Raw genomic sequence first — 22983 nt, forward strand, 5'->3', positions numbered from 1 at the left:
TGTCCCGCGTAAATCTCTCTTCCGACCCCCTCTTCTCCACTTTGCTCGAACTTCTGAAATTCACGACGAGCGAAACACGCGTGCCGTGTGCGGGATCGTTGCTTCACCGTGATCGCTGCACACCCGATCACCTCCTCTTTTAAAGCAGGTCATCGTTATCTGCTTGTGCGCATCTACTCCGTGGAGTGCAGTCCGCATCGGACACTGGGAAGCACGCGCGTCTGCGGCGGCGGCTTAAGGTCCGTCACCCCCTCCCGTTGCCTTCGTTCTTTGCCCTTGTTTTGTTCTCACCATCTGTCCCTCATGCGACGCTCCGCCTGGGTCTTCGTGGCGCCGTGGGTACCACCACCACGTCACGACGTCAAGGTCACCATGCCGCCGCCGCCGGGGGGCGAGGTTGGCGGCTCCTATGGCGTGTCCACGGGGTACAGCGACCGCCTCGCACGAACACCGTACTGGAAACGCATGGCGCTGTCCACTTACGCGCTGCGCATGAAGGAAAACGAGACTCGCTACCCCATGAGCCCACACCGCGAGGGCGAGTACGACCTGCGCTACACCGTCACCGCCTATCCCGATCACATCAAGCACCGCCCGCTGCTCGAGATCGGCGAGGCCCACCAGATCCCGACCATAGAGATTCCTGTTATCTTCTTGGTGAACCTCTGGGATGAGGAGCGGCTCACGTGGTTTGGCTGCCAGTATGAGACCGTGTACGTGAACCGAAACTTTGCGCGCGAAGAGCTACTGCCACAGCGGTACGCCATCTACGCCACGGAGGAGGCGTACAAGCTGCTAGGGCTGCCGGTGGTGAACCACAGCATCCATGAGGAGATCCCCAAAACCCCGCACGCCTACAAGAAGTTGCTGGAGAAGCAGAGCTACACCGAGGAGCGGTGGAAATACACAATCGAGTATCTGTTTCGAAAGTACGAGGCCGGTCCTCCAGAGCTGCAGGACAAGTCCGAGGATGGCTGGGACGGCGTCGAGGAGTTAGCGACGTCGGCCACGGCAGGCGGCGCCGGCGACAGCTCGGCGAAGCGCAAGGGACCCGTCAAGCAGCGCAAGGCCCGCAAGATCAAGCTCTTCTGAGTGACCGCCTGCTCGAGAGCACGGGGTGGTTCTGCGCGAGCTCATCGGTGCCTGTTGGCGACTCGGAAGTGAACCAGGGGACATCCCGGAAACTGGAGCGTTCCGGCAACATGGCCATAGCTATCTACCAGTTGTGCGTGCGTGTGTCTGCCCTTCTGCGTGCATGTGTGGCGCATGGCAACGAATCGCCGCGTAATGGGTTCCGTGCTATCTTCCCTGTCCGTCTCTTCGGGTTGCGCGTTAGCCGCATCAGACATCCCCGCTCCTCCGCCTTCCCTTCCTCCTTCTTCGTCTGTGGCGTCTCTGCGAGCATGCGCGCGTACGTGTGCGTGCCTTGTCGTTGTTGGTCGAGTCACTGGCACCGTTATTGATGATGGTGTCGCCGTGTGTCTGCACACCGTTGTGTTGTTGTCTGCGCCCGTGGTTACACCGATGATGGCGTCTTCGCTCGTGCCCTAATCCACCCGGGCACCCCTTTGCCTTGCCTCTCACGGAGAACCGCGGCGCCCTAGTTCTTCGCCGGGGGGCGGCGGCGCGGCGTGGCAGTCGGCGAGGGATAACGAACATGTGTGGGCGGCTGCAGTCATTCCCTGAAGAACGAACGGCAATCTCCTCGCTCCACCTTACGAAGTTGTCCACCACACAGTGCTGCTCTGCCACGCACGAAACCGTGGCAAGTGGCGCTGACTATCCTCCTGCGCTCTCCATCTGTGCCCCACTGCGCCACTCATCTCTCTCCCCGCCCACCCACACATACACACATGCGACCCCACTCAACTCGCACACGTCCACGTCTGCCTTCGGATGCGCCTACGGGTGCGTATCCTCTTGTACTCGATGCACCCCTCTCCTGTGCAATGGATCGTCAAGCAGTCAACACCTTGCAGCGCGGCCCGTATCCCATCACGGACAGAGGCGTCTCCCTCCTCCGACCCCCCACCCCGCTTTGAGCGTCGCTACTCATGAACAGCCTTCTCATGGAGGCGATGGTGAAGCCGCTGCAGCGGTACCCGACCCTCGGCGCCACCGTCGGCACCGGCGTGCTATGCGCCTTCACGTACTGGTGGTACGCCACCTCCATCCGCAGCACTCTCCTTGCAACGCAGTGCAGTTGCCAGCAGATGTCCGACAAAGCCTTTCACGAGTGCCGTGAAATGCTCAAGGCAGGCGAGCGCAGCTGGGGAGGCGACATTCGCTCCCGTGATGCGCAGGTGCGGCGGCTCGAGCTGCAAAACGTAGAGCAGACGCGCAGCGTCGCGCGGCTGGAGTCGGCAATGAAAATGTGCCTCATCCAGAACGTGTAGGCTGAAGACGGCGCCGCGTCGCCATGTTTGTTACCGTGTATCCGTTGATGTCTCTTGAGAGCAAGCTGGTGGTGGCCGGTAAGTGCTTGAGGGGTGCCCATGCGGTGAGCAGCACCGTGTCGCCTTACGTGCGATTGGCGCACCACCGCTCTCCTCCACTAAAGCTCACGCACACGTGCACGGGGTCGTCTTGTTTGGATACGCGATGGAGCTTGCGCGCGTAGCGCCGGTTGCGCACACTCCATCGCGGGGCTGTTCATGTGTGTCGCTCTCTATCTATATCGGCGCACACATATCTCTATGAGCTAGGAGACAGCAAAGCGAGCCATGACCTGATGCGGCGTGCGACTTGTTAGGGGTTGAAGGGCAAGCGCGAGTGATGAGGGCGGCCCCCGGATGTCGCCATCCTGTGACATCGGTTACGGCGGAACCACGACAGCGAACGGGGCGCTTGGGCCATATGCAGGCCTGTTGCCCATCGTGCTTGTGCCCCACGCTCCCTTGTCCCTTACCTTGCTCCTAGGGCACGTCCTCGCAGCACGCGCATCCGGGCGTGACCCTCTACACGTGCGCTGCACGGATGTGCCGAAGGCATGTGACACCGTGGCATCTCCTGATGACGATGGCGATGGTTGCCGTCGTGCTAGGCTCCCTCCCCCTCGTTCCGATCGCTCACTCATTCCGCCACTGCTTCTCTCTCTGTCTCTGTGTCCGTGTGCGTGCTGCTTTCCCTGATCGCCTCGACGGCGCGGCGCTCGTCAACTCCCCTCGCACAAGATCCGCTGTCTTGTGCGAGGTCTCCTTCGTGGGTACCAGATATAGAGACGTGCTGCTCACCGCTTCGCAGCCATGCGTCATCGCATCGCTTCCTCGCATCCTTTTGCTTCCTCCTCCTCCTCTCCGTGCGTGCCGAAGGCCTTGCCATCCCCTAATGCCGCCGCGACGAGGCAAACAGGTCGACCTCGGTGTGTGGGGACCGCCACCGCCGCTCCCAGCATCATCGATAAGAGGGTCGATACCAGCGGTTGGCGACGGTGGTGCGGCGTCGGCACCTGGCCCTTCGTCGGCATTCCTGCAGCGCTTTGCAAACCGCACGGCGGTGATCGGCAAGGACGGTGCCCAGGCACAGCTAGGCGTGGCTGCCGTGTCGGCAAGTGCAGGTGACGCTGAACCCGCAGCGCCTCCCAAGCAAAGGGCTTTAGCACCGCTCCCCGCGTCGAGGCAGACATGTAATGGAACGCCGGGTACCGCGCCGTCGCTGTCCGCGTCTCCAGCGCCGACAACGACGGCAGCCGTAAAAGATGACGCAAAGCGACCGGCGCGGATACGCATCATGGCCCCGACTGAGCGGGCCCGCCTTCACTCGCGGATGCTGCAGCAAGAACAGAGACCCACGTCGTCCCCGAGTGCTGCGCTACACCGCGGCTCTCGTCCCTCGCCTCCTTCCACCTCAGCAGTGTGTGCGGAGGGGAAGGTCGCGGTGAAGTGCGTTCTTGCCCCGTCCGCTGCTGCCGCCGCCGCGGTTGCCTCCCGTGGTGCGCGGGTGGACAGCAAGGTGGAGAGGGGCAGCTATCCACTGTTGCCGCTTCGACGTGACGCAAGCCTTCGTCCATGCCCGTCCACAGCATCGTCTGTGGGCACGCCGATGCGGTCGCCGCCCACGCAGAGCCCCAGCAAGGCGTCTGCGGTCTCGTTGATAGCCCCAACTGTGTCGACTAGCTCAGAGAGAGCTGAGCTCTTGTCAGTGCCGCGGCCCAATCACTCCATCGAGCCGCTGGGGAATCGCGAACGACCTGCGCCGACGGCTGCTGCCGCTGCTGTTGCGTCTTTAGGTCACCCACAGCACTCAGAGCCGATGAAGGCTCCGTCACCGCAGGCAACCAGGCTCCCTTCGGACCGATGCCAGCACTCCCCCTCGTCCCCCACTGCAACTGCGGCTGCCAGCAGCAACAAGTCGGCAACTTACAAGCCATATTCACTGAGCTCGTACAAGACGCTCATGGCAGATGTGGCGGCGCGCAAGCTGGGCGGTCTGGGGCCCAGCGACACGGACGAGCAGCGGGCTGCGCGTGAGAAGCGCGAGAGGGCCAAAGCGTACGCCAGGCATGCCATGAAGGTAGCGCGCGCCGCTCTGGCGGGGATGGGCTCGTGCGCTGACGAGGGCGAGGCCGACCCCGACACCATCAACATCTCCCCTGTCTCTTCCTCCAGACGTGCTGCCAGAGCGCGAGGCTCCTCATCAGCGTTGTCATCCTCGTCAGACGCAAGCACGGCAGCTACAACTACCACTACCACTTCCACGTCAACGTCGCGCTCGGCCTCTGCAGAGTCTCCTGAGCATCGCAGGCGGCCGCCGAGAGGTGCAGCTTGGGCAGCTCTGCCGCCACAGGCGACTCCTCCACAGCACACGACGTTGGAGCCGTCATCGTCGGCCACATCACCGCGACAGCTGTCGGCTGCTGGGGTGAACGGCGGCGCGGGCACCCCGTCCTCCTCCCGGGCTGAGAGCACCAACGCCAAAAGCCCGAAAGCGGTGCTACCTCCGCTGTCGGCACCTCCACGCACGTCGTCAGCAGTCGCCGCCTTCGCCGTGGCGGCTGCGCCACGACGGCAGATCATGCAAGCGCGACGACGTCGCGAGCGCGCGCTGACCTACGCGCGGGAGGTATCGCAGAAGCGCCAACGGCCAACGCCCCCGGAGTTTGAGGGTGACAACACGACTTGCGCGGCGTCTGGCGAGACGAAATCGCGGACCAGGCCAGTCGCAAAGAGCAGCGAGATGGATGAGGATGACATGAGGCTGGGCGGGGCCGCCTTCATCTCCTCTCCCGGTGCATTTCGAGGAGTCGATGTGCCCGATCCGGATCGAGCCCAACGCCTGCAGCGCCTGCTAGACCTGGAGGCTCTGCATGCCACGAAGAGGGAGGCCGTGGAGGTGATTCGCCGACACCTGCGTGCGTGAGAGACGAGGGGACGCCGATGACGGGGCAGCGCGCTCTGACGTGTCTGGGGCGTCCGTGGTGTTCTCTGACGATCCCGCAAGCACGCCTCTGGTCCACTTTTCTCGCCTTGTGGCCGCCGCCGCCGCTTCCTCAAGCGCGCCTCGGAAGCATTCCGGCTTGGCGGCACTGCTGAAGAGGAACCATGGAGTCGTGTGTTGCCGGAGGTCGTGGCAGTGTGACGGTGGTGAAGGGGGCCGCCCAGTGGAGGCGCTACGAGCCCCCCCCCCCTACACACACACACCACACCCCGAGTTTTCAAGTGCTGACGACGTATCAGAGGAACCGAAGGTGGAGGAAAAAAAGGCAAAGCGTTACTGACGGTCAGCTACGCGTAGAGCGACGACTAGAAGGCGCAGATGCCAGCGGACTAGCTCTGTCGAGAGTTCCTGCGGCACCAACGCCGCCGTCAAACCGTGGCAAACTCCTCATGCTTCGACAAGGATGCCGCGTTAAGGATGCAGCAGCGGAAAACTCAGTGCTCGAGGGGGTGCGTCTGCTTCCCGTTGACTCTTCCTCTCCCCCCTCTTCTTCATCCTCGTCCACAACACGGACGTGGACGACGATCGCCACGCCTCTGCACGGTGGGTACGCACCGGCACACAATGCACCGTGTCCCACACCCTCCATGCTTGCGTGTTACTCTTCATCTCTTTTTCCTTTGCAGACATCTTTGTTTTCTTTTCCGACAGCGTGCTGCACCACACGCTGCACAGCTTCGTTGATATCCGCCGCGCTGTAGTATCCGCTTCTCCTTTCGGGGCAACGCGAGTGTACGGCGCACAAGCCAGCAGAGAGCACCGCCACCACCCAAGCATCCACGCTGACGCAGCGAACCTACAAGGTCGAGCCCAGTTGCTTGCTTTTGCAGGGGCTGGGCTGGAGAGCGGAGGAGAGGGCCACCGCATCCGTCGGACGTCTCTCTCACGCTTCTCTCCTCTTTGTCAAAAAAATCTTTCTGTGCATTGCTTCGTGACGACAGCCGCGTCGCGCACCTGTACACGTGCGTGGCTGTTCGTCGGGCCATCCGCACGCCAGAAAACTTCCCCCTCTCCTCCCTCCCTCCCTTACTTTCTTGGTCTGCTCGGGTGCGCGCGTGTCTTATCTGCCGCTTTCGCCAAAGCGAAACAAACATAGGCGATCCTCTGCAGCGCCGCTTCACGAGTGTGCCGCTGTTGTTTGGGAGGCCCCCCTCTCCGTTCTGCGCTCACACACCCTCTCTGTCTGTCCCCACCACCACCACCACCACCCACCCACCCACCCCCTCACCCGACATCATCATCCCTGCCCTTTGCCGAGTTTGCGGAAGTGCTCCCTCCCCCTCCCCCGCCTGCGCTACTCTCCTACCTCCCAGCGACGACGGCGTGTTCATGTCAGCCCCATCCCAGGCCCCAGACGAGCGCCATCATGGTAGCCGTGACAGCATGAAGGCAGCTGCCATGCGAGATGCGCTCTGCAGCCGTATTCGCACCCTTGGCGCGTCCATCCTCGCCATCACGCAGTCCGCCATGAAGGAGGTCGCAGAGCTGGAGGCCGAGTACGCTGAGCAGCAGCGGCGCCTCGCCAAGCGACAGTCGCAGTGCCCATCGAGCCCGTGCCCTGGCAAAGCAGCGGCGAAGTCGTCGCCACCGCAAAGTCGCGTGCGGCACACCTCTGACCATGTGCCCAGGAGCGGCGCTCCCACGGCTGCCGCAGAGAAAGACGAGAAGCGCGCAGAGAGCAGCACTAAGGGGGATAAAAGCGGGTATGCTCGTTCGTATCTGTGGCAGACCGATGCTGCTGTCATGGAACTCTGCGCCGCGGCGGAGGCAAATTTCCAGCGCGTCCTCGCCAACCGGGTCTCGCAGAGCCAACGGTCTCTACGGCCTGCCTTTACTGGCGAGACCGCGGGCGACGCTCGTGCTGTCTGGGGCGACGACGACTGTGATAAAGGCGGTCAGCCCCGCGTGCCGCGCCACTGGCGCCGCGGTGCCCCGCTGTACGACCTTAGCAACGCCGCCATCACCTCTCAGCACGGCCGCTGCGTGAACGGGGCGGAAGTCACGAAAGACGTGCACGACAATGGCGTGCAGCCGTCCAGCACCTCCTCTGGCGCTATCCAAGGAGACAATGGTGGCCTCCTATCGCCGGTGATAACGGCCGGTGGGGCGATACCGCTGTCGGCACGAGCGCCTGCGACCGCGTCACAGCTGTCGCAGCAGGCTGAGCAGGAGGCCCTCACCGCACTCCACATTGTGCCAGACCAAGCCATAGACAGCATTACCGCTGAGGCATCGATCAAGGCAAAGGTGCGTGCGGAGGCAGGCAGGTGTACTTCGCAGCAGCGTCCGGCGTGGTCGTTGTCTGGCTTGGCCCCAGAGCACAGCTACTACAATGTCGTCTACATACACGAGTTAGCACATCCGCGCAGGTTGTCCGGCAACGGCGGCAGTGGTGATGATGCGGACCTGGCGTCGGTGCGCGGGCAGAACAACGATCGCGCTTGCGCGCCTCAGCCCCGGCTGACTTCACGAGTGTTGCATCGCGGTGCTACCACCTCCAGAACAGCCCCCAACAAGGCAGGCGAGGCACCGCTCAGGATCACCTCTTATGTGCAGGCAATGTACGCCGTGGACAGGACTGATGCGGCGGTGCGCAAGCCGCCTGCTAACCCAGACACGAAAGCGGCACCTCTCACAACCCCCGCTCCTGCGCGGATGAACGGCGATACGACGCTGGTGCAGCTCAAGCTCTGCGTTCCCGCACAGCGCTCGGGCTGCAACGGCAGCTCGCGGATCGAGGCGTCACCGCTTACGGCGACGGATACAAAGCCCACTGGCGTGAAGTTCTCTTCTTCCTCCACTGTGGACCGCGTGTCCGACTCTGGAGCAGACAGGGCAGTGGCCTCGGCTCCGTCGGCTGCCGTTCCCAGCACTGTGGCGAAGGCGCAGATCGTAGCGCGCATCGAATCGATCGAGGACTGGCAACGGGATCGCCACGCCGACGTCGAGGAACGCATTCGCCGTCGGCGCCGATCCTCTGTCGTGCCTGCCGGGTGGCAGGGCGAGTACTACTACTACGCGAACCCTGGAGGTGCCGCGACAAGGACAGATGAAGCCGGCATGCCGACGTCCTTCCCGGTATCCTCGCCAACGCACACCGGCCCACGAACTCCCGTGCGGGGTGCATCGCAGCCCCCGACTATCGTCGCCGCTGCGTCGAACATCGGCGCGGCGGCCACGGCGGGCTTCAGCGGAGCAGCCGATATGGCGGCGACAATGGAGGGGAACGACGCGCACCGCGGCACCCCCCATCAGCAGCCGAGGCAAGGGCACCCGAGCTCATGGCCTCTGTCACGGTCTTGCGCCGTGGCAAGTCCTTCCTTGAGAGGCAAGACGACCACTTGCACGGTGTTGCTAAGGACGCGCCCACAGCTTTCCAAGTCGCTCGGCTCATCGAGCAAGGCCAAGTCTGGTGCGGTGGCGGATATCTCTCGGAAGTCGAACAGCAGTCGGGCGCAGGTGCGCCAACCAGCTCAATTGTTGCCTAGAACCACTGCTCGGGGTACGGTGATGGCGACACCGACCTCGGCGGTCGCCGCTGCAGCGGCGTCGACTCCCTCTTCCAAAGGCGCGCTTTGCCCGGCGCTGGAGGTGGTGGTCGCGAACACGTACAACTCGATTGAGTGGGCCTTCGGCGGCGCAGCCCGACGCGCGTCCACGATGGCACCAGACTTGGCGCACGGTGAATCGCCGCTTTCGTCGGCGTCATTGTTGTGGGCCGCACACCAGAAGCGCGAGCAGGATGATGAAGAGCAGCGTCGCTGGAATGCTCGCACGCGCCAGCCGCACGGCCTGGACATTCACGCTCCGATCGATCTTCGAATCTCGTAGCGCCCTCGCAAGGTTCGTATGGCGGGGAGGCGGTAGGAGAGGGATATGGACCGCGCGAGGCGGTGTGTGTGTGTGTGAAAACCGCCGTGCCGCTATTTTTTCTTTTGTGTGTGTGTGTGCTTTCGTGCTGGAGGACTGGCCTCTCGCTGTCGATGTATTTCGCGGACTCGTTCTCGCTGCTGCTGCTGCTGTGGTGGTTTGCTGTTTAGCTTGAGGGTGTGGTGGTGGTCGTGGTCATCGTCGTCTGGGTGCCGTCTACGCGCTGAGGTTGCCATGCCAGAGCCTGGTCTAGGCCGGTTGTGGAGCACCACCGTGCATTCGAATCTTATACGGCTGATGTTGTCTTGGCGCACGTACTAGTCGAGCGACTGGCGCCATCGCTTGGCGATGTGAAGGTAGTGCTGCTGGTGGTGGTGGAGTCTGCGGAGGAGCCACATGTCACGATGCGCGGGCATTGAAGCACGTATCTGGTGTGTGGACACACATGCTCATAGGCGCGTGCCTTCCTTTGCCGCTTCTCTTGCTCGCCTCCTCGTGGACTGACCCGGAGCATAGGCGCGCGTGTGTGTGTATTTCTGTGCACTCGGCAAGAGAGTAAGGCCGATGGTGTGGGCGCCGCCGACTTCATCAAGCACCGCTCATCCTGGACAGGGGGGAGAGAGAGGGACACCAAAGCGTCCACCCACGTGCATGGGGTGCGGCCGTGACGCTGTGAACATGCCCCTGTGCACACGGCCTCATTGCTTTCATGCCGGAGGTGCTCTCCCCACGCTCCCCCCCTCCCCGCCACCCCTTCCTCAACGCTTAATCACCCCCCCCCCTCCATCCCACCACTCCATCCACACATGACGCGGCTTTTTGCATGTTCTTTAGTTGTCTTCTTTCGGCTGCGGCGTTGTTTGTCCTTTCCGGCATCGAATACGTGCGGTGTGGTGCGTGTGTGTGCATGTGTCTTTCTCATCTCCCTCTCTGTCGTGGTGGCGGTGGCTGTCCGTGTCGTTGCTGCCTCCGCCACCGCCTTCATCATGGTGCTCCTTCTCTTGCGTTTCTCTTCGTTCATTACCGTCGTCCTCACCGATTTTCCCTCGCACTCCCTCTTTTGGTTCCCTCGACACCCCTCTGTTGTGTGCGTGCGTGTGCGTGGCACCTTCGCGTTGTGCAAAGGCCGTGGCCGTCACGCGCTCTTCGTCGCCCCGCTCTCCCGCTCTCAGCATGCATTTTCTGTAACTCTCTCTCTCTCTCTCTGTATGTGTGTATGTGTCTCTCCCTTGCTCCTATGCTTCATGTCTCTTGTTTCTGGACTTCCTGTCTGTCGCGGTGCACATGGCGGTCCTCAGAGGAGGGGGAAGGGGGATGCTCGCCCCCCCACACGATTCGCGTTGGTGCCATATTTACATCGTTCGTATTTTGAGTCCACTCGCTCGCTTCCCTCATCTCTTCTCCTGTGGTTCTTCCCTTCGCCATCTCTTTCTTTTGTTTCCAGCGCCCGATCAGCGTGCTGTGTGTGTCCGTGTGCCGGCTAAGGTACCGAGAGGGGCCATACGTAGGCCCTACAGCAGACGGTGGCAGATGAGCGCATGTGGCGGTGTTGGGGAAAGAAGGGAGGGAGGTGTGGAGGGCGGGTGATGGTGGCCGCTGTGACGAGCCTTCCGCGACGCCTTCTTCTTGCCACCGCTCTCCTTGTGAGGCCCGACAGCACCCGCCTCCTTGTCTACGTTGCTCGCCTACTCAGAGGAGGATCGAAACACTTGTAACGAGGGACCCAGCGGGCAATCAATGAAGCACAAGAACAGGCGCACATCCACAGAGAGAGACGTGGGAGCCGTAGACCCGCAACGCACGTCTGCGGCGTTCCCGTCTTCCCTCCCCCCTTCTCACACGGACGACGATGCCGCACACTGTTGGGGTCTCCACGAGGTGTGTTGGGGCTGTGCTGTGTGGCGCTGTGCCAACCCGTCTGCCTTTCCTCTTCTACACCTCTCGCTCCACGTAGAGCGGGTGAGCACACCACCGCCATGCGTACTGGAGTGTGTACGTTGTAGCTGTGCGCAGTGAAACCCGCTTAACTGCCCTGTTTCGATGCGCGCACGCACGTCCGCTTCTCCTTCAATGCTGTTGTGCTGTCTCTCTCCTTCTCCATCGCCTGCTCTCTGCTCTCATGCCCTAACCCGCCCCACCGCCCCCCCCCCCACGCATACCCAGGGCCGCCCCGTTCGCCTTCCTGCGCCAATCACCGCCCCACGATAACACGTGTGCGCTGCACTGAGGCACTGTACGAGGGGCAGGGGGCACGCAGTACACGCCTCCTGTCTGTCAACCGTGTGGCTGCCGGTGTCCTTCGTTCTGAAACCCGGCAGATCGGCTCCGCTCCACGGCTGCCGTCGCCGCTCCTTCCTGTGCGTGTGCGTCTGTTGTTGCTTGTGTTTCGGTGAAGGAGTTGTGTGGCCGCCAGCGTCCCTGTGAGCAGGAGGGACCCCTCCCCCTCCCTCAGCGAGCCACCAAGTCGCCTCAAACGACTGCCCCATACTGCACTGTCCGTCACAGCAGCGCTTGTGTCGTGTCGTGTCCCGTCTGTCTCATGCTCCGCCGGCAACTTCACCTCTCCGCCATCGGCGGGGTGTCAGCGGTGGCGGCGGCGGCGCTTGCTGGCATAGGCCCATCCTCCGCAGCGGCCGCCACCGGCACGTCGTCGTCTTCGCCAACTCCTCTATCGATCATGGCGAGCGCCAGTCCGCTCCTCATGCCCTGCCGTGGCGTGAAGCTCGTAAACCCCATCGGCAAGCAAGGCAGCCAGCACTACGGCCTTGAGCCGAAGCTGGAAGCGGGCAGAGACACGCAGCTGAAGCACACAGAAATGTACGACGGCTACACAGACGACTTTGGTGTCTTCAAGGAGGGTCCGCCGGTGACGCTGCGGCTCGAGTACGTGCGCTCGCCTGATCACGGCTACTCGCAACACATCCTGCAGAAAGATATTTGGTCGCCCTTCCAGGTCGGCGCGAACATGATGTCGTACACCCCGCTCTACTACGACTGGAAGGGGTTCTCGAGTCGCGACTACTTTGGCCACCGCAGCGGCACCAACCCAGGCAGCAAGGTGCTCCTTGGCCACTACCGCCGCGACGAGGTGCGCTCGTGGGGCTACCGGATAATGGTGAATCACAAGCCACAGAAACGCATCCCCAAGTGGCTCGCCTGCGTTGTGCACATCCCGCGCAAGAAGACGTTTCTCGGGTTCTTCCTGTACGCCAACGGCGCGTATGTGGCGGAGCTGCTTACGTACAAGCAGCTGCCGCGCATCATCTACAACAAGGCGTTTCAGGGGTGCTTGCCGACCATTGGGCAGACGGTGTCGCTGACGGAGGTGACTTACGGAAAGGAGATCCACTCCGTAGAGATGTACCCGGGGCACGGCGGCGTCATCTGCCGGGCGAGCGGAACAGCGGCTGTGGTGCTGCGCGGGTCGGAGCCGAACCTTGTCCCGCTCCTGCTGCCCTCCAAAGAGGTGCGTCTCTTCGACAGCACGTGCCACGCCGTCTTTGGCCGTCGTGCCGGCGTCATGTACAACAAGCACCGCAACTTCAGTAAGCGCAGTGTCGAGGAGAACATGCCGCACCGGCCAAAGGTGCACTCCAAGACGAAGCGAGTGTCGAGTCACCCGGCCGGTGGCGGCAACGGCGGCTCGCCGAATCTGCTCACGCCGCTGGACTGGCGTATTCATCCGCGCAACTGCGTCAAGACGAAGTATTGGCTCTCCGGGTACATCCTGCGGGGCCGGCAGTACAACCGCAACCAGACGGTGGCCGATCTCAAATCGAAGACGTACAGCTGGGCGAATCGCGACCCCGTGTACCGGTAGCGTAATGGAGGGGGAAGCGCAGATCTGTCTAGGCGTTTGCCGTCGTGTGTCGGTGTTGCCTGCCGAGACGCCGTCAGAGCGCGGAGCTTGTGTGATGCGAAGAGGGAGTTGTGGCTTCGCTCGCCTCTGGGCATGCGTGCATGGCTCTCGCCCTTCGGTTCTTGGGTGGGTAGTAGCAGTCCTCTGCGTGCGTGCGCGAGTCTGTGCGCACAGGATGGAGTTGGGGCGTGTGTAACGGGCGCCAGTTGCGTTGATGTGTTGTTGCATGATGAGTTGCACATGCGCCGGCATGCGAGGCGAAGAAGAACGGTATCGCAGCTTTTGAGGATAGAAACCGGCGATGGGCCGGCATCCTCTTCTCCTTACTCTCCCGCCGAGACGGTGAGAGGGCGCAGAGGATGCGGAGCGATACATCTCCCTCCTCCCCCCTTCTCTTCGGCAGAGCTGCGTGCTGCTCCCGCAGCCGCTCTCAGGACCTTGTTTTGGGGACGTGCAGTGGTCACCCGCGCGCGAGCCCACTTACCAGCGGACACTCTCGCTGGCCAACCGCCTCACCGGCTTCTCCTTTGCTCGTTCCATACCTTTCCCTCCCCTCGCGCCATCATCCTATCTGCCAGCTATCACCAGCCCCATACTCCTCCGCCACCAGCAAAGTGCACCTTATCGAACTCTTTGCACTGAAAGCACCTCACTACTCCGCACGCCCCCCCCCTCCCTTTCCCCCAAGCACTGCAGCCTTCCCGCACTTAGAATGTTCCGCCGTGTCTCGATGAAGGCCCCCACGGCCCCCGCTGCCGTCGGGTTTTCGTTCCTGGGCTACCATACCCTTCCCCATCTTCGGTACCCGGCCGATTTACCGAAACTCGGCTTCAACTGTGAGGATGGCATCAAGCCCGTCATGAGCCCCCGTCAGTTGGAGCTGCACTACACGAAGCACCACCGCGCGTACGTGGACAAGTTGAACACGCTCGGCGACGGCTGTGAGGGGAAGATGATTGAGGAGATCATCTTGGAGACCAGCGGTATCAAGGAGAAGAAGGTCATGTTCAACCAGGCCGCCCAGCACTTCAACCATTCCTTCTTCTGGAAGTGCCTGACGCCTGGTGGCAGGCCGATGCCGAAGACGCTCGAGGATGCCATCGCGAAACACTTCGGAAGTGTCAAGGACTTCAAGGTTACCTTCCAGCAGTGCGGGATGAACAACTTTGGCTCTGGCTGGACGTGGCTCTGCGTCGACCCCCAGACAAAGCAGCTTCGCATCGACAACACAAGCAACGCGGACTGCCCGCTGACCTCTGGCTTGCGCCCCATCTTCACAGCTGATGTGTGGGAGCACGCCTACTACAAAGACTTCGAGAACCGTCGCGCGGACTACCTGAAGGAGCTCTGGCAGATCGTCGACTGGGAGTTTGTCTCCCAGATGTACGAAAAGGCCACGAAGTAAAAGAGGCGTGCATGCATCTATACCGAATATGTTGGGGTTACGAGGGGAGGGACGAGAGATGCACGCGCGTCTGGTACCCGCGTAGACGAGAGGTGCGAGCGTAACGATGAATGACGGAGGGCATGGCAGATGGCACACACGCGCACGCAATGAGGAGTTGGACGCGCAGGTGGTGGTGAGAGCGGCAGGCATGCGGCGAGTGCTCATCTAATGGCCACCCGCCGCCGTCGCGACTCCCACAGGGTCGTGAGTGTCGATCGCTTGGTGCCAACGCGACCCCCCTCTTTCCCCCGCTTCCGCTTTCTTCCGTCTCTCATGCTGTGTGCATGTGTGCAGAAGCAGTGGTAGCCCATCCCTTGCCTGCCTCCGGCCGCCTTCACCACACAGCCACACACACACAGACGCAGACGCCGACGCTACTCCTCTACGTTCGTCTCCGACCGGTGCTGTCACCCCGATCCCTGCCGCCTTCTAGCCGTCTGGCTCTGTGTGCTGCTCGCCCTCGCCATCCCCCCTTCCTGGCCAAATCATCGGTGAGAGTGCGATGCGCACGTGGAGGAGCAGCCTCGCCGCCCTTTTCGCTGTCTCTCTGTGCGCGCGGGGCGGGTGTGCAGGCAGGTCGGAAGGAGTCATGACTTGCAACAACGTTGCCCTATTCTGTAGACACACAGACACGACATAGTGGACGCGCACGTACTCGACACGTGAGGATCTTGCTGCTGGTCACCACATCCATACACACACACACACACAGAGTCTGTGCATCCTTCTCTCCCACGTCGACGACCGCCGGCGCCTTACCTTACACATCTTACTCTTTCCCAGCACAGCATGCTCTCGTTCTCGCTTTGATTGTTCAATTCGTTTTTAAGCCCCCTCCCCCCTCCCACGACCCGCCGACCCAAAGCACACCCCATTGCACTTCACATGTTTACGTTCGGCTCGCCTTATCGTCCCCTTTATGCTGCCACTCCCTTCCTGATGGCGGAGGAGGGGGTGGTGGTGGTGGTGGGACGGGGCTCACACCCCTCACTGCGTGGTACCTCAGGGACCAGCACATCCCCACTCTCTGTGGAGGAAGGCTAAGCAGAGCCCCACCCCCTCCCTGCCAAATGGCCGAGCCGCTTCTGGTGATGGCGACAGGGCCAAGCGCCTGCGACTCAGCAAACGTCAGAGCGATGTATCGCCGCGGATGTTGACGGCCAGGGTCCCCTGGATGGCGTTGTGCGTCGGAGCGAGCTGCGGCCGTGAACACGCGTCTGTGTCACCCATGTGATGGGCAGAGTGTCAGCGCGACTCGAACGCATCTCACCAGGCCGCCTCACAGTGCCCACTGCTGGTGTGGGGAGCCGGGGTGTCACACCGAGGGGGATGCACGAGGTGTGGCGACTGGCATGACTGGCAGCGGCTGTGGGACGACCTACGAGGCGGGTATGGCTCGAGTGCGAGGCAGGGGCGGTGCTCCGGTCGCTTCGTGTGTGTGAGGGGGGAGGGGGAGGGTGGGGAGCTGTTATGAATGCAACGGCTGCTGAGCGCCCAGGTGGGCTCGTACCCTCCTTCCCCTGCTATTCCCTCCGCTGCCCCGTTCCTTCCGCGTTTCGTCCCACACACGCTGCAACTGCACTTCATCCATTCATCCTTCTCGCACTCTCGTCGTCTATTTCGGCTTTCTGCGCATTCTTTCGTCGGCCCGCCTCCGCCTCGAACACGAGGCTGTGAAGCGCACGCGAATAAGCGTGCAGTTGTCAGCACACTGCCGCCACCCTGGCAGCCACTGAAGGCGACGAAGCAAGCACACATTCGAGCAACATCTCACCTCCTCAGCGCCAGCCTTACATCGATGGCCGACACCGGGGGCGCCAGCACGTTTTGTGAGATGGCGCCGGCGGCGGCCGTGAGGCCCACCGCAGATGTTACGGTGCCGCAGCGGAGGAGACACCCGACGCAGCTGCTGCGCAAGTTCACGGAGTGCCGCACCCTCTTCTTGTGCTGCGATATCCAGGAAAAGCTGGCGGACAAGATCCCTGGGTTCAACGAGACCATCCGCATCACGAACAACATCGCCCTCTTCTGTGAAATGCTGGGCCCGACGTACTGTAACGTGCTGGCCACGGTGCAGTACCCGGCCGGTGTGGGGCCACTCTACCACGAGATCCAGCTGCCGCCGAATGCCCCCGTGTTCCCAAAGATGGAACCATCGATGCTGTTGCCCGAAGTCCTGCCATACCTCTACGGTGACGCGGAGCACGGCGTTCTGCCGGTGCAGCAAGTAGTGCTTTGGGGGCACGAGACACACGTGTGCGTGCTTCAGACGGCCGACGAGCTGCTGCGCCGCGGCTTTCGCGTAGCGATCGCGACGGACGGCTGTGCGGCGCAGCGGCGCCTCGATCACGAGGTCGCCATTATGGAGATGTCCAAGTGGGAGGGGCTGCTGCTGACAAATTCTATCGGCGTGTACACGACGATCGTGCGCGCGGACGACATCTTATGGGAGCCGGTGCTGCAGCTTATTCAAGATGGCGCGCACGCGTTCAGGCGGCCATACGAGCGCTCCGAGGACCCATCGGTGCCGCCGCGCGAGCGCGAACGTCAATCATGACGTCACGGTGGCGGACTGGATAGGAGTTAGAGATGGTGACACCACGAGGATGAGGCCGCACAAGCCATCGTTTCCTTGTCGTCGGGTGTGAGTGTGTGTGTGTGTGCTTGCCTCCTCTTTCTCTCCCCAGCTTCTCCGCTTCTATCTGCCTCGCACACGCCACCTCCTGCACTGTGGCTTGCTGCACATATTCGGTTGGACGCACGCGTCATTTCCCCCTGCCGTACCTCCCTCCCCCCTCCCATCACTCTGCGGCACGCGGCGGCGCATGAGAGGCGGATCGAAGGGAAGCGAGGGAAGACGGTGAAGCAAAGGCGCTTTGTTTTGTTCCTGTGCTTGTGTGTCTGTGTGTAAGGCCGCCATGCTCGTGAGGTCGCCTGCTCATACCATCATGCATCACTCCCATCTCGCCCCAGCCGCATCCTCCAGCTTCACACCACACCTCCCCTACACGCACGCGCACACCTTTTCACTTTCACGGCGCCCCCCCCGCCGTTCTTTCTGGGAACACCGCTGCCGTGATGGTGTCCTCGAGCCCCGCGCACTGCCGCCAGCGGAGGCGGTGAAGGGCTGGGAGAAATTAGCGCCGTTTGCTCGACAAGCATAAGACGATGCTGAACAGGCGATCAGTGCGATCACGAATGGCTGCGGCACATGCATGGAAGAGGCGCTCGCATATTCCGAGGACGTGGGCAGTCGGTGGACAGCGACATCTCGGTGTCTGGGCGTGGGCACGTTCGGTTGCCAAGGGGCTCGTCGTCATGCAACGCGTGATGCCCTCAAGCGGCCGGTGGTGTACGCGGCACTGGGGCTTTCTGGCGCACGACAAGCTGATCTCCCGTCTGGCACGCGTGCCGGCTCACGGCTCCCTTTCTTTCAGTTTGTGTGTGTGTGTTGACGGCGGGTGGCAGCCCTCCCTCTACCCCCACACAAACTCCGCCGCAATGTGCACATGCACCGCTCACTGTCCCTACTTCTGCTCGGCCCCTTCTCGCGGTGACGCGTGGACTTCTACTAGGAGTCGTCTGCGCTGCCACTCCAACACCAACACATGTTCCCTACTCACCAGAGCACACGTACAGTCCCCCCCCCTCCCCGCATGGCCACGCTCTCTGAGCACTCGCGGCTGATTCAGAAGTTCGACACTTGTCGGACGGCCTTCATGCTATGCTATGCGCCGGTGCAAGCGGACCCGCACATCCCGAGCCTCCACAATGTCGTGCACGCGACGAACGCGATGGCAGCCGTGCATCAGTTGCTCGGCCCGGAGCGGTCCGTGTTTGCCGCCACGGAGGTGCACACGCACGGCGTCGGCGACAGCTGCGATGGCATCCAGCTGCCAGAGGACACCATCATCGCCGAGAATGTGAGGACGTCGATGCTGGTGCCAAAGGTGCGGCCGCACATTCTCGGCGACGCCGAGCGTGGCATTCCGCCTGTGCAGCAGGTTATTATCTGTGGCTACGAGACGTGCGGCTGCGTCTTGCAGACCGCTGACGATCTTCTCACGCGTGGCGTCCGCGTGGCCGTCCTTGTTGACGGGTGCGCCTCGCAAAGGAAGGAGATGCACGACACGGCCGTGTTGCAGATATCACACTGGGATGGCTTGATGGTCACAACCGTGCCGTCTGCAATCATGCAGCTGACGCGATCTGATGCGCGCTTTCTCAAGCCAATCATCCAAATCTTGAAGAAGTTTGCCGCCGACTGGAGAACCACGCAGCCGCGGCCGGAGCTGCGTGACCGGAGAGAGGGCGGTGATGGCGATGAGGTCACCGCTGCCAGCAACACCGTGGCTGCCCCGTCTGCGTTAGTCAACGCCACCGCAGCATATGCTGTACTGGCCGCGGATTCGGCTTGCTGTAGAATGGATCACTGAACACATCTGCAGTGTGATGCTGGTCCGGGTGACGTGCTGGTGGGCAATGATGAAGGGGCTCTCTTCTGCATGGGACGTGAAGCAGAACCCCTCCTCATCTTTGGGCTTTCGGCGGCGCGCATGTGTTGGTCATGACTGCACGTCGTGTGGGGGTTGGTGGCAAACACATGTGTGGGCTGCTGCTGCTGCTGCTGCTTTTCGGTCTCCTCTGACGGCTTATTATGAGTGTGCCTTACCTGCCTGTTTGCCTTCACGGCCCTCTCGCTCGCTCCCCACGCACGGAGCACATGGCATCCCCCGGACTCACCCCCCCCCTCTCCCTCCACCTTCTTCCACGGCAGCCATCGAAGTACGCTCGCTCGTGAAATCTGTGGTTACCACTCTGCCTCGACCACTGGGCTGTGACGGTGAGGCAATCTGTGGGCAGCACAGCAAGTGAGGAACACCGGAGACACGCAGAAAGCCTCTTCGCGGTTTGGTCTCCCGCGTTCCACTTCATCCTTCAGTCGACTCTTTTGGCGCATCCATGCACACGGACATGCTCACGTCCCCATCGCCATCGTCTGCTTCGGTTAGCGTCATGCACTTGCGTGGTTGGGGGCCCACGACATACTCTACCCTTCCCCTCCCCCCCCCACTTCACACTCTTCCTCTGCTCGATACATCGCACGCCCACGTCTGTGTGCACACGTCTGCAGTAGCACTGGCGCACACGCAAGCGCGCAAACATCTGTGCGGGCGTTACTGCAGTGTCTGGCTCGCACCGATCCCCCCCCTCTCTCGACATTCTCCATCTGCCTCACCATCCGAAGTGATCGCCTATACAGTCAACAAAAGCGGTCATTCGGACGGTCGCCATGGCGTCGCACGCCCTTATCTCCTCGCGGTCGCACCTGCTGCGGAAGTTTGACAGCTGCCGCACCATCTTCATGTGCTGCGACATCCAGGAAAAACTGCGCAACCGCATCCCCAACTTCCAGGCGGCTGTTGACGTGTCGAACTCGATGGCGACCATCCACAACACCCTGACGCCCAAGCACTCCACCTTTGTGGTGACGGAGCAGTACCCGAAGGGGGTGGGGCATGTTGCGAAGGACATCACGTTGCCTGAGGGTACCCCGGTGATCGAGAAGCTGCAGCCGTCGATGCTGGTGCCGGAGATGATGCCCTACATCGACGGTGACGCGGCGCGTGGCATCTTGCCGGTGCAGCAGGCGGTGCTGTGGGGTCACGAGACCCACGTGTGCGTGCTTCAGACGGCCGATGAGCTGCTGTCCCACAATATCCACGTGGCGGTGCTTGTCGACGGCTGCGCCTCACAGCAGCAGCTCGATCACGATGTAGCGATCCAGGAGATGGCAGGATGGGAAAACCTCACGCTGACGACCACCATCTCCGTCCTTCTGCAGCTGACGCGTGGCGATCGCATCATGAGGGGGTCACTTATGAAAGTTGTGAAGCCAAAGTGGGCCGACCCCTCTCGCTTCCCGAGCCTCCCCGCGGACGGCGAGAAGCCGAAGGCGTGAGGGAGAGAGGGAGACGGGGGCAGACAATGCACAGCCAAGGCGAAGGAGGGAGGGAGAAGGGGCGCGTGACGTGCCCTTCATCATATGCGTGCAAGTGGGGCGGAGAATAATGGGCGTGCACGCATCTGTGAGATACAGTGCTGTCGCGTGTAAAGCTCTGCATTTCTGTTCACACCGCCATTGCGCCACCGCACCCTTCCCCGCCGATGCCTACAAGTCCCTCTCTCTCCCGCTAACACTTTCATTGCCTGCGCGGCAGCTACCGACTGACGTCACCGGCCCTCCCTCCGCAGCATCTGCCCGCGTTTTGCAGGCACCCCACCCCCGCGCCTTCTGCGGTAGGCGAAGGGGCGGGAAGGCCCTTATTTTTGTTTATGATTGTCATTGTACTCACTGCGCTTCCTATTCGAAGATGCGCGTACGCCTTTGCCGAAGCTCTGTCGCACGTGCCTTCAGTCTTGCGGTCTTGCAACGGCGCCCCCCCCCCCCCCACCCACACACACCCACACGACAAGTGCCATACGCTGGCTTGATCGACCGAGGACATTCATTCAGTTTTCGCTACATCTTTTCCTCTCCTGCAAGCGCCGTCCCCCGCCTCCGCCCCCTTTACCAGTGCCCGTTGCGGTCTTAGGACTACGTCGCAGAGAGAATAGTAAAACTGCCGCTCCTCACAAGGGCGTTTCTGGCGCCCCTCCCCTCACGCACTCACCCGCGCTCTCCATCGCCGCTTTGGCCACTTTGCGGGTCTCTACGCGCGCTGGCGTGTGGGCGCGGAGGGGTGCCGTGGTGCCGTCACCTCGCTCGTGGGTCGCTCGAAAAATCGCCGTCGATGCACGCCGGCCATCTTTCTGCTCACTGCCACGACCTGATGCTGCCGTCGACGTGCGCGCCTCCAATGGAACCCACATCAACCGGACTTGTCCCCCTCGCTCTTCTCTCTTCGACTTTCACGGACGGCTCTGCGTGCGAAGGGAGCCTTGAACTCGCAGGTGTGACGCAGGCAGCCTACCGTGCATCCACCCGTTGTGTCTCCATAGTCCCTCACCCACGCGGCGGGACTCTGCATAGCCATTGCCTCCGCATTTTCGACGCTTCATTCTTCTGGTTACCCCGTCAACTCTGTGCCACCCAAAATGCAGGCTCAGATGATGCTCGGGCAAGCGCTCGATCACTACGCGATGATGGACTTTGCCAACCTCGTGCTGGAGCAGTGCTGGGACATCTGCTACGACAGCCAGCTTACCCGCCCCGAGCTCGCCGGCGGCGAGCTACCCGATGTCAAGGTGCAGAAGATGGACGCCTGCGCGCGCAAGTGTGTCGCACGGCACTTTGAGGTGCTCACATTGCTGTCGGCGACGCGCGAGCTGCGCGAGAAGGAGCGGATGCAGGGGCTTCCACCTGGCACGCTGACGAGCATGTAGAAGGCTCAGCGCTTGTGAGTGATGTGTGCACCGGCTCAGGTGCACGTGTGCGTTGTTTGGTGCGCGTTGGTGATTGGTGCCGTCGTAAAGAGCGCGTCTTCTCATGTCTATCCGCGTCGCTCCCTACTTGCTGTCTGAGCAAGGGCCCATAGCCAACAGGGGTCACTCGGGTTGTTGCCTGCCTCTGACTAAGCAGCAGCGCCGATCTCTGGCGACAAGTGTGCGAGGAGGCGGGATGGAGGGGGAGGGAATGGCGCTTGTGTGCTATGTCTGCTAACTCACGTCGCACTCCACCGACTTGCGCGCCGTCAAGTTCCATCCCCCCTCTCTCCGTGGCTGCACGGATGCGCATGCGCAGCAGCTGTACACGAGTGTCCATGTTCTCTTCCTTCTGCCTCTGCGTGATCGCACCTTCCTCGTCTGCTGCGGATGCCAGCACACGTACAGGCACATGTCTGCGCATCCACTTACTCATCCAGCATCCAGGCAACAGACTAAAGCAAACGGGAGACGGAGCGGAGGGCAGCCACTGCAGTGCCCCCCTCCCCCACGCCTTCGACAGGTGCAGCGCACTACCGTCCGCTGGCTCCCGCGTGCGCCCCTCTCTGGCGCGCGCGCGGCTGCGAGCCCGCCATCGCGGATAACTCTAACCACGGCGACGTCTCGCTGTTCTTTTGTTCTTTCTATAATCATCTTCCTCCGGTTTCCCGCCACGGTGAATGGTGAGACACCTCACAGATCACCTCACGCGGCTTGCTCAAAGCGGAGAGTGGAGTCTCTGCCTCGACCTCCTCCGGCGTCCCGTCACCTGGAAGGGGAACGCGTCATGGACCGCCGCTTCCGCGCGCCTCGTGCTGGGCGATCCGTCGCTGCTCTTGCAGTGCGTCTCGCAACCATGCGCTCATCAGAAACGGCAGGCGACGGAGGTGCTGCTAGTGTGCAGTGAGACACTGCGCTCCACGCCCATCGCTCCAGCTACACCACC

At 62.2% G+C, this 22983-nt stretch overlaps 10 protein-coding genes across 10 annotated transcripts; all 10 read left to right on the forward strand.

Moving 5' to 3' along the window:
• Positions 1-303: 303 nt before the first annotated feature.
• Positions 304-1092, forward strand: LMXM_08_0240 (conserved hypothetical protein; the record flags this gene model as incomplete). Its single annotated transcript, XM_003872538.1, has 1 exon — positions 304-1092. One exon carries the CDS (start codon positions 304-306, stop codon positions 1090-1092), a length of 789 nt encoding a protein of 262 aa, XP_003872587.1.
• Positions 1093-2054: 962 nt separating this feature from the next.
• LMXM_08_0250 (conserved hypothetical protein) lies at positions 2055-2396 on the forward strand (the record flags this gene model as incomplete). The annotated part of the gene is made up of 1 exon (XM_003872539.1): positions 2055-2396. The coding sequence occupies one exon, from the start codon at positions 2055-2057 to the stop codon at positions 2394-2396; it is 342 nt and encodes a 113-aa protein (XP_003872588.1).
• Positions 2397-4041: 1645 nt separating this feature from the next.
• On the forward strand, positions 4042-5358 carry LMXM_08_0260 (conserved hypothetical protein; the record flags this gene model as incomplete). The annotated part of the gene is made up of 1 exon (XM_003872540.1): positions 4042-5358. The coding sequence occupies one exon, from the start codon at positions 4042-4044 to the stop codon at positions 5356-5358; it is 1317 nt and encodes a 438-aa protein (XP_003872589.1).
• A 1407-nt stretch (positions 5359-6765) lies between these two features.
• LMXM_08_0270 (hypothetical protein) lies at positions 6766-9267 on the forward strand (the record flags this gene model as incomplete). Its single annotated transcript, XM_003872541.1, has 1 exon — positions 6766-9267. One exon carries the CDS (start codon positions 6766-6768, stop codon positions 9265-9267), a length of 2502 nt encoding a protein of 833 aa, XP_003872590.1.
• Positions 9268-11983: 2716 nt separating this feature from the next.
• Positions 11984-13126, forward strand: LMXM_08_0280 (putative ribosomal protein L2; the record flags this gene model as incomplete). The annotated part of the gene is made up of 1 exon (XM_003872542.1): positions 11984-13126. The coding sequence occupies one exon, from the start codon at positions 11984-11986 to the stop codon at positions 13124-13126; it is 1143 nt and encodes a 380-aa protein (XP_003872591.1).
• A 751-nt stretch (positions 13127-13877) lies between these two features.
• LMXM_08_0290 (iron superoxide dismutase) lies at positions 13878-14570 on the forward strand (the record flags this gene model as incomplete). The annotated part of the gene is made up of 1 exon (XM_003872543.1): positions 13878-14570. One exon carries the CDS (start codon positions 13878-13880, stop codon positions 14568-14570), a length of 693 nt encoding a protein of 230 aa, XP_003872592.1.
• Positions 14571-16410: 1840 nt separating this feature from the next.
• LMXM_08_0300 (conserved hypothetical protein) lies at positions 16411-17169 on the forward strand (the record flags this gene model as incomplete). Its single annotated transcript, XM_003872544.1, has 1 exon — positions 16411-17169. The coding sequence occupies one exon, from the start codon at positions 16411-16413 to the stop codon at positions 17167-17169; it is 759 nt and encodes a 252-aa protein (XP_003872593.1).
• Positions 17170-18220: 1051 nt separating this feature from the next.
• LMXM_08_0310 (hypothetical protein, unknown function) lies at positions 18221-19048 on the forward strand (the record flags this gene model as incomplete). The annotated part of the gene is made up of 1 exon (XM_003872545.1): positions 18221-19048. One exon carries the CDS (start codon positions 18221-18223, stop codon positions 19046-19048), a length of 828 nt encoding a protein of 275 aa, XP_003872594.1.
• An 857-nt stretch (positions 19049-19905) lies between these two features.
• On the forward strand, positions 19906-20574 carry LMXM_08_0320 (putative mitochondrial associated ribonuclease; the record flags this gene model as incomplete). Its single annotated transcript, XM_003872546.1, has 1 exon — positions 19906-20574. One exon carries the CDS (start codon positions 19906-19908, stop codon positions 20572-20574), a length of 669 nt encoding a protein of 222 aa, XP_003872595.1.
• A 1136-nt stretch (positions 20575-21710) lies between these two features.
• Positions 21711-21998, forward strand: LMXM_08_0330 (conserved hypothetical protein; the record flags this gene model as incomplete). The annotated part of the gene is made up of 1 exon (XM_003872547.1): positions 21711-21998. The coding sequence occupies one exon, from the start codon at positions 21711-21713 to the stop codon at positions 21996-21998; it is 288 nt and encodes a 95-aa protein (XP_003872596.1).
• Between the last annotated feature and the right edge of the window lie 985 nt (positions 21999-22983).

Source organism: Leishmania mexicana, chromosome 8 (genome assembly GCF_000234665.1).
Source record: "Leishmania mexicana MHOM/GT/2001/U1103 complete genome, chromosome 8".
NCBI classification, from domain to species: Eukaryota; Euglenozoa; class Kinetoplastea; order Trypanosomatida; family Trypanosomatidae; genus Leishmania; species Leishmania mexicana.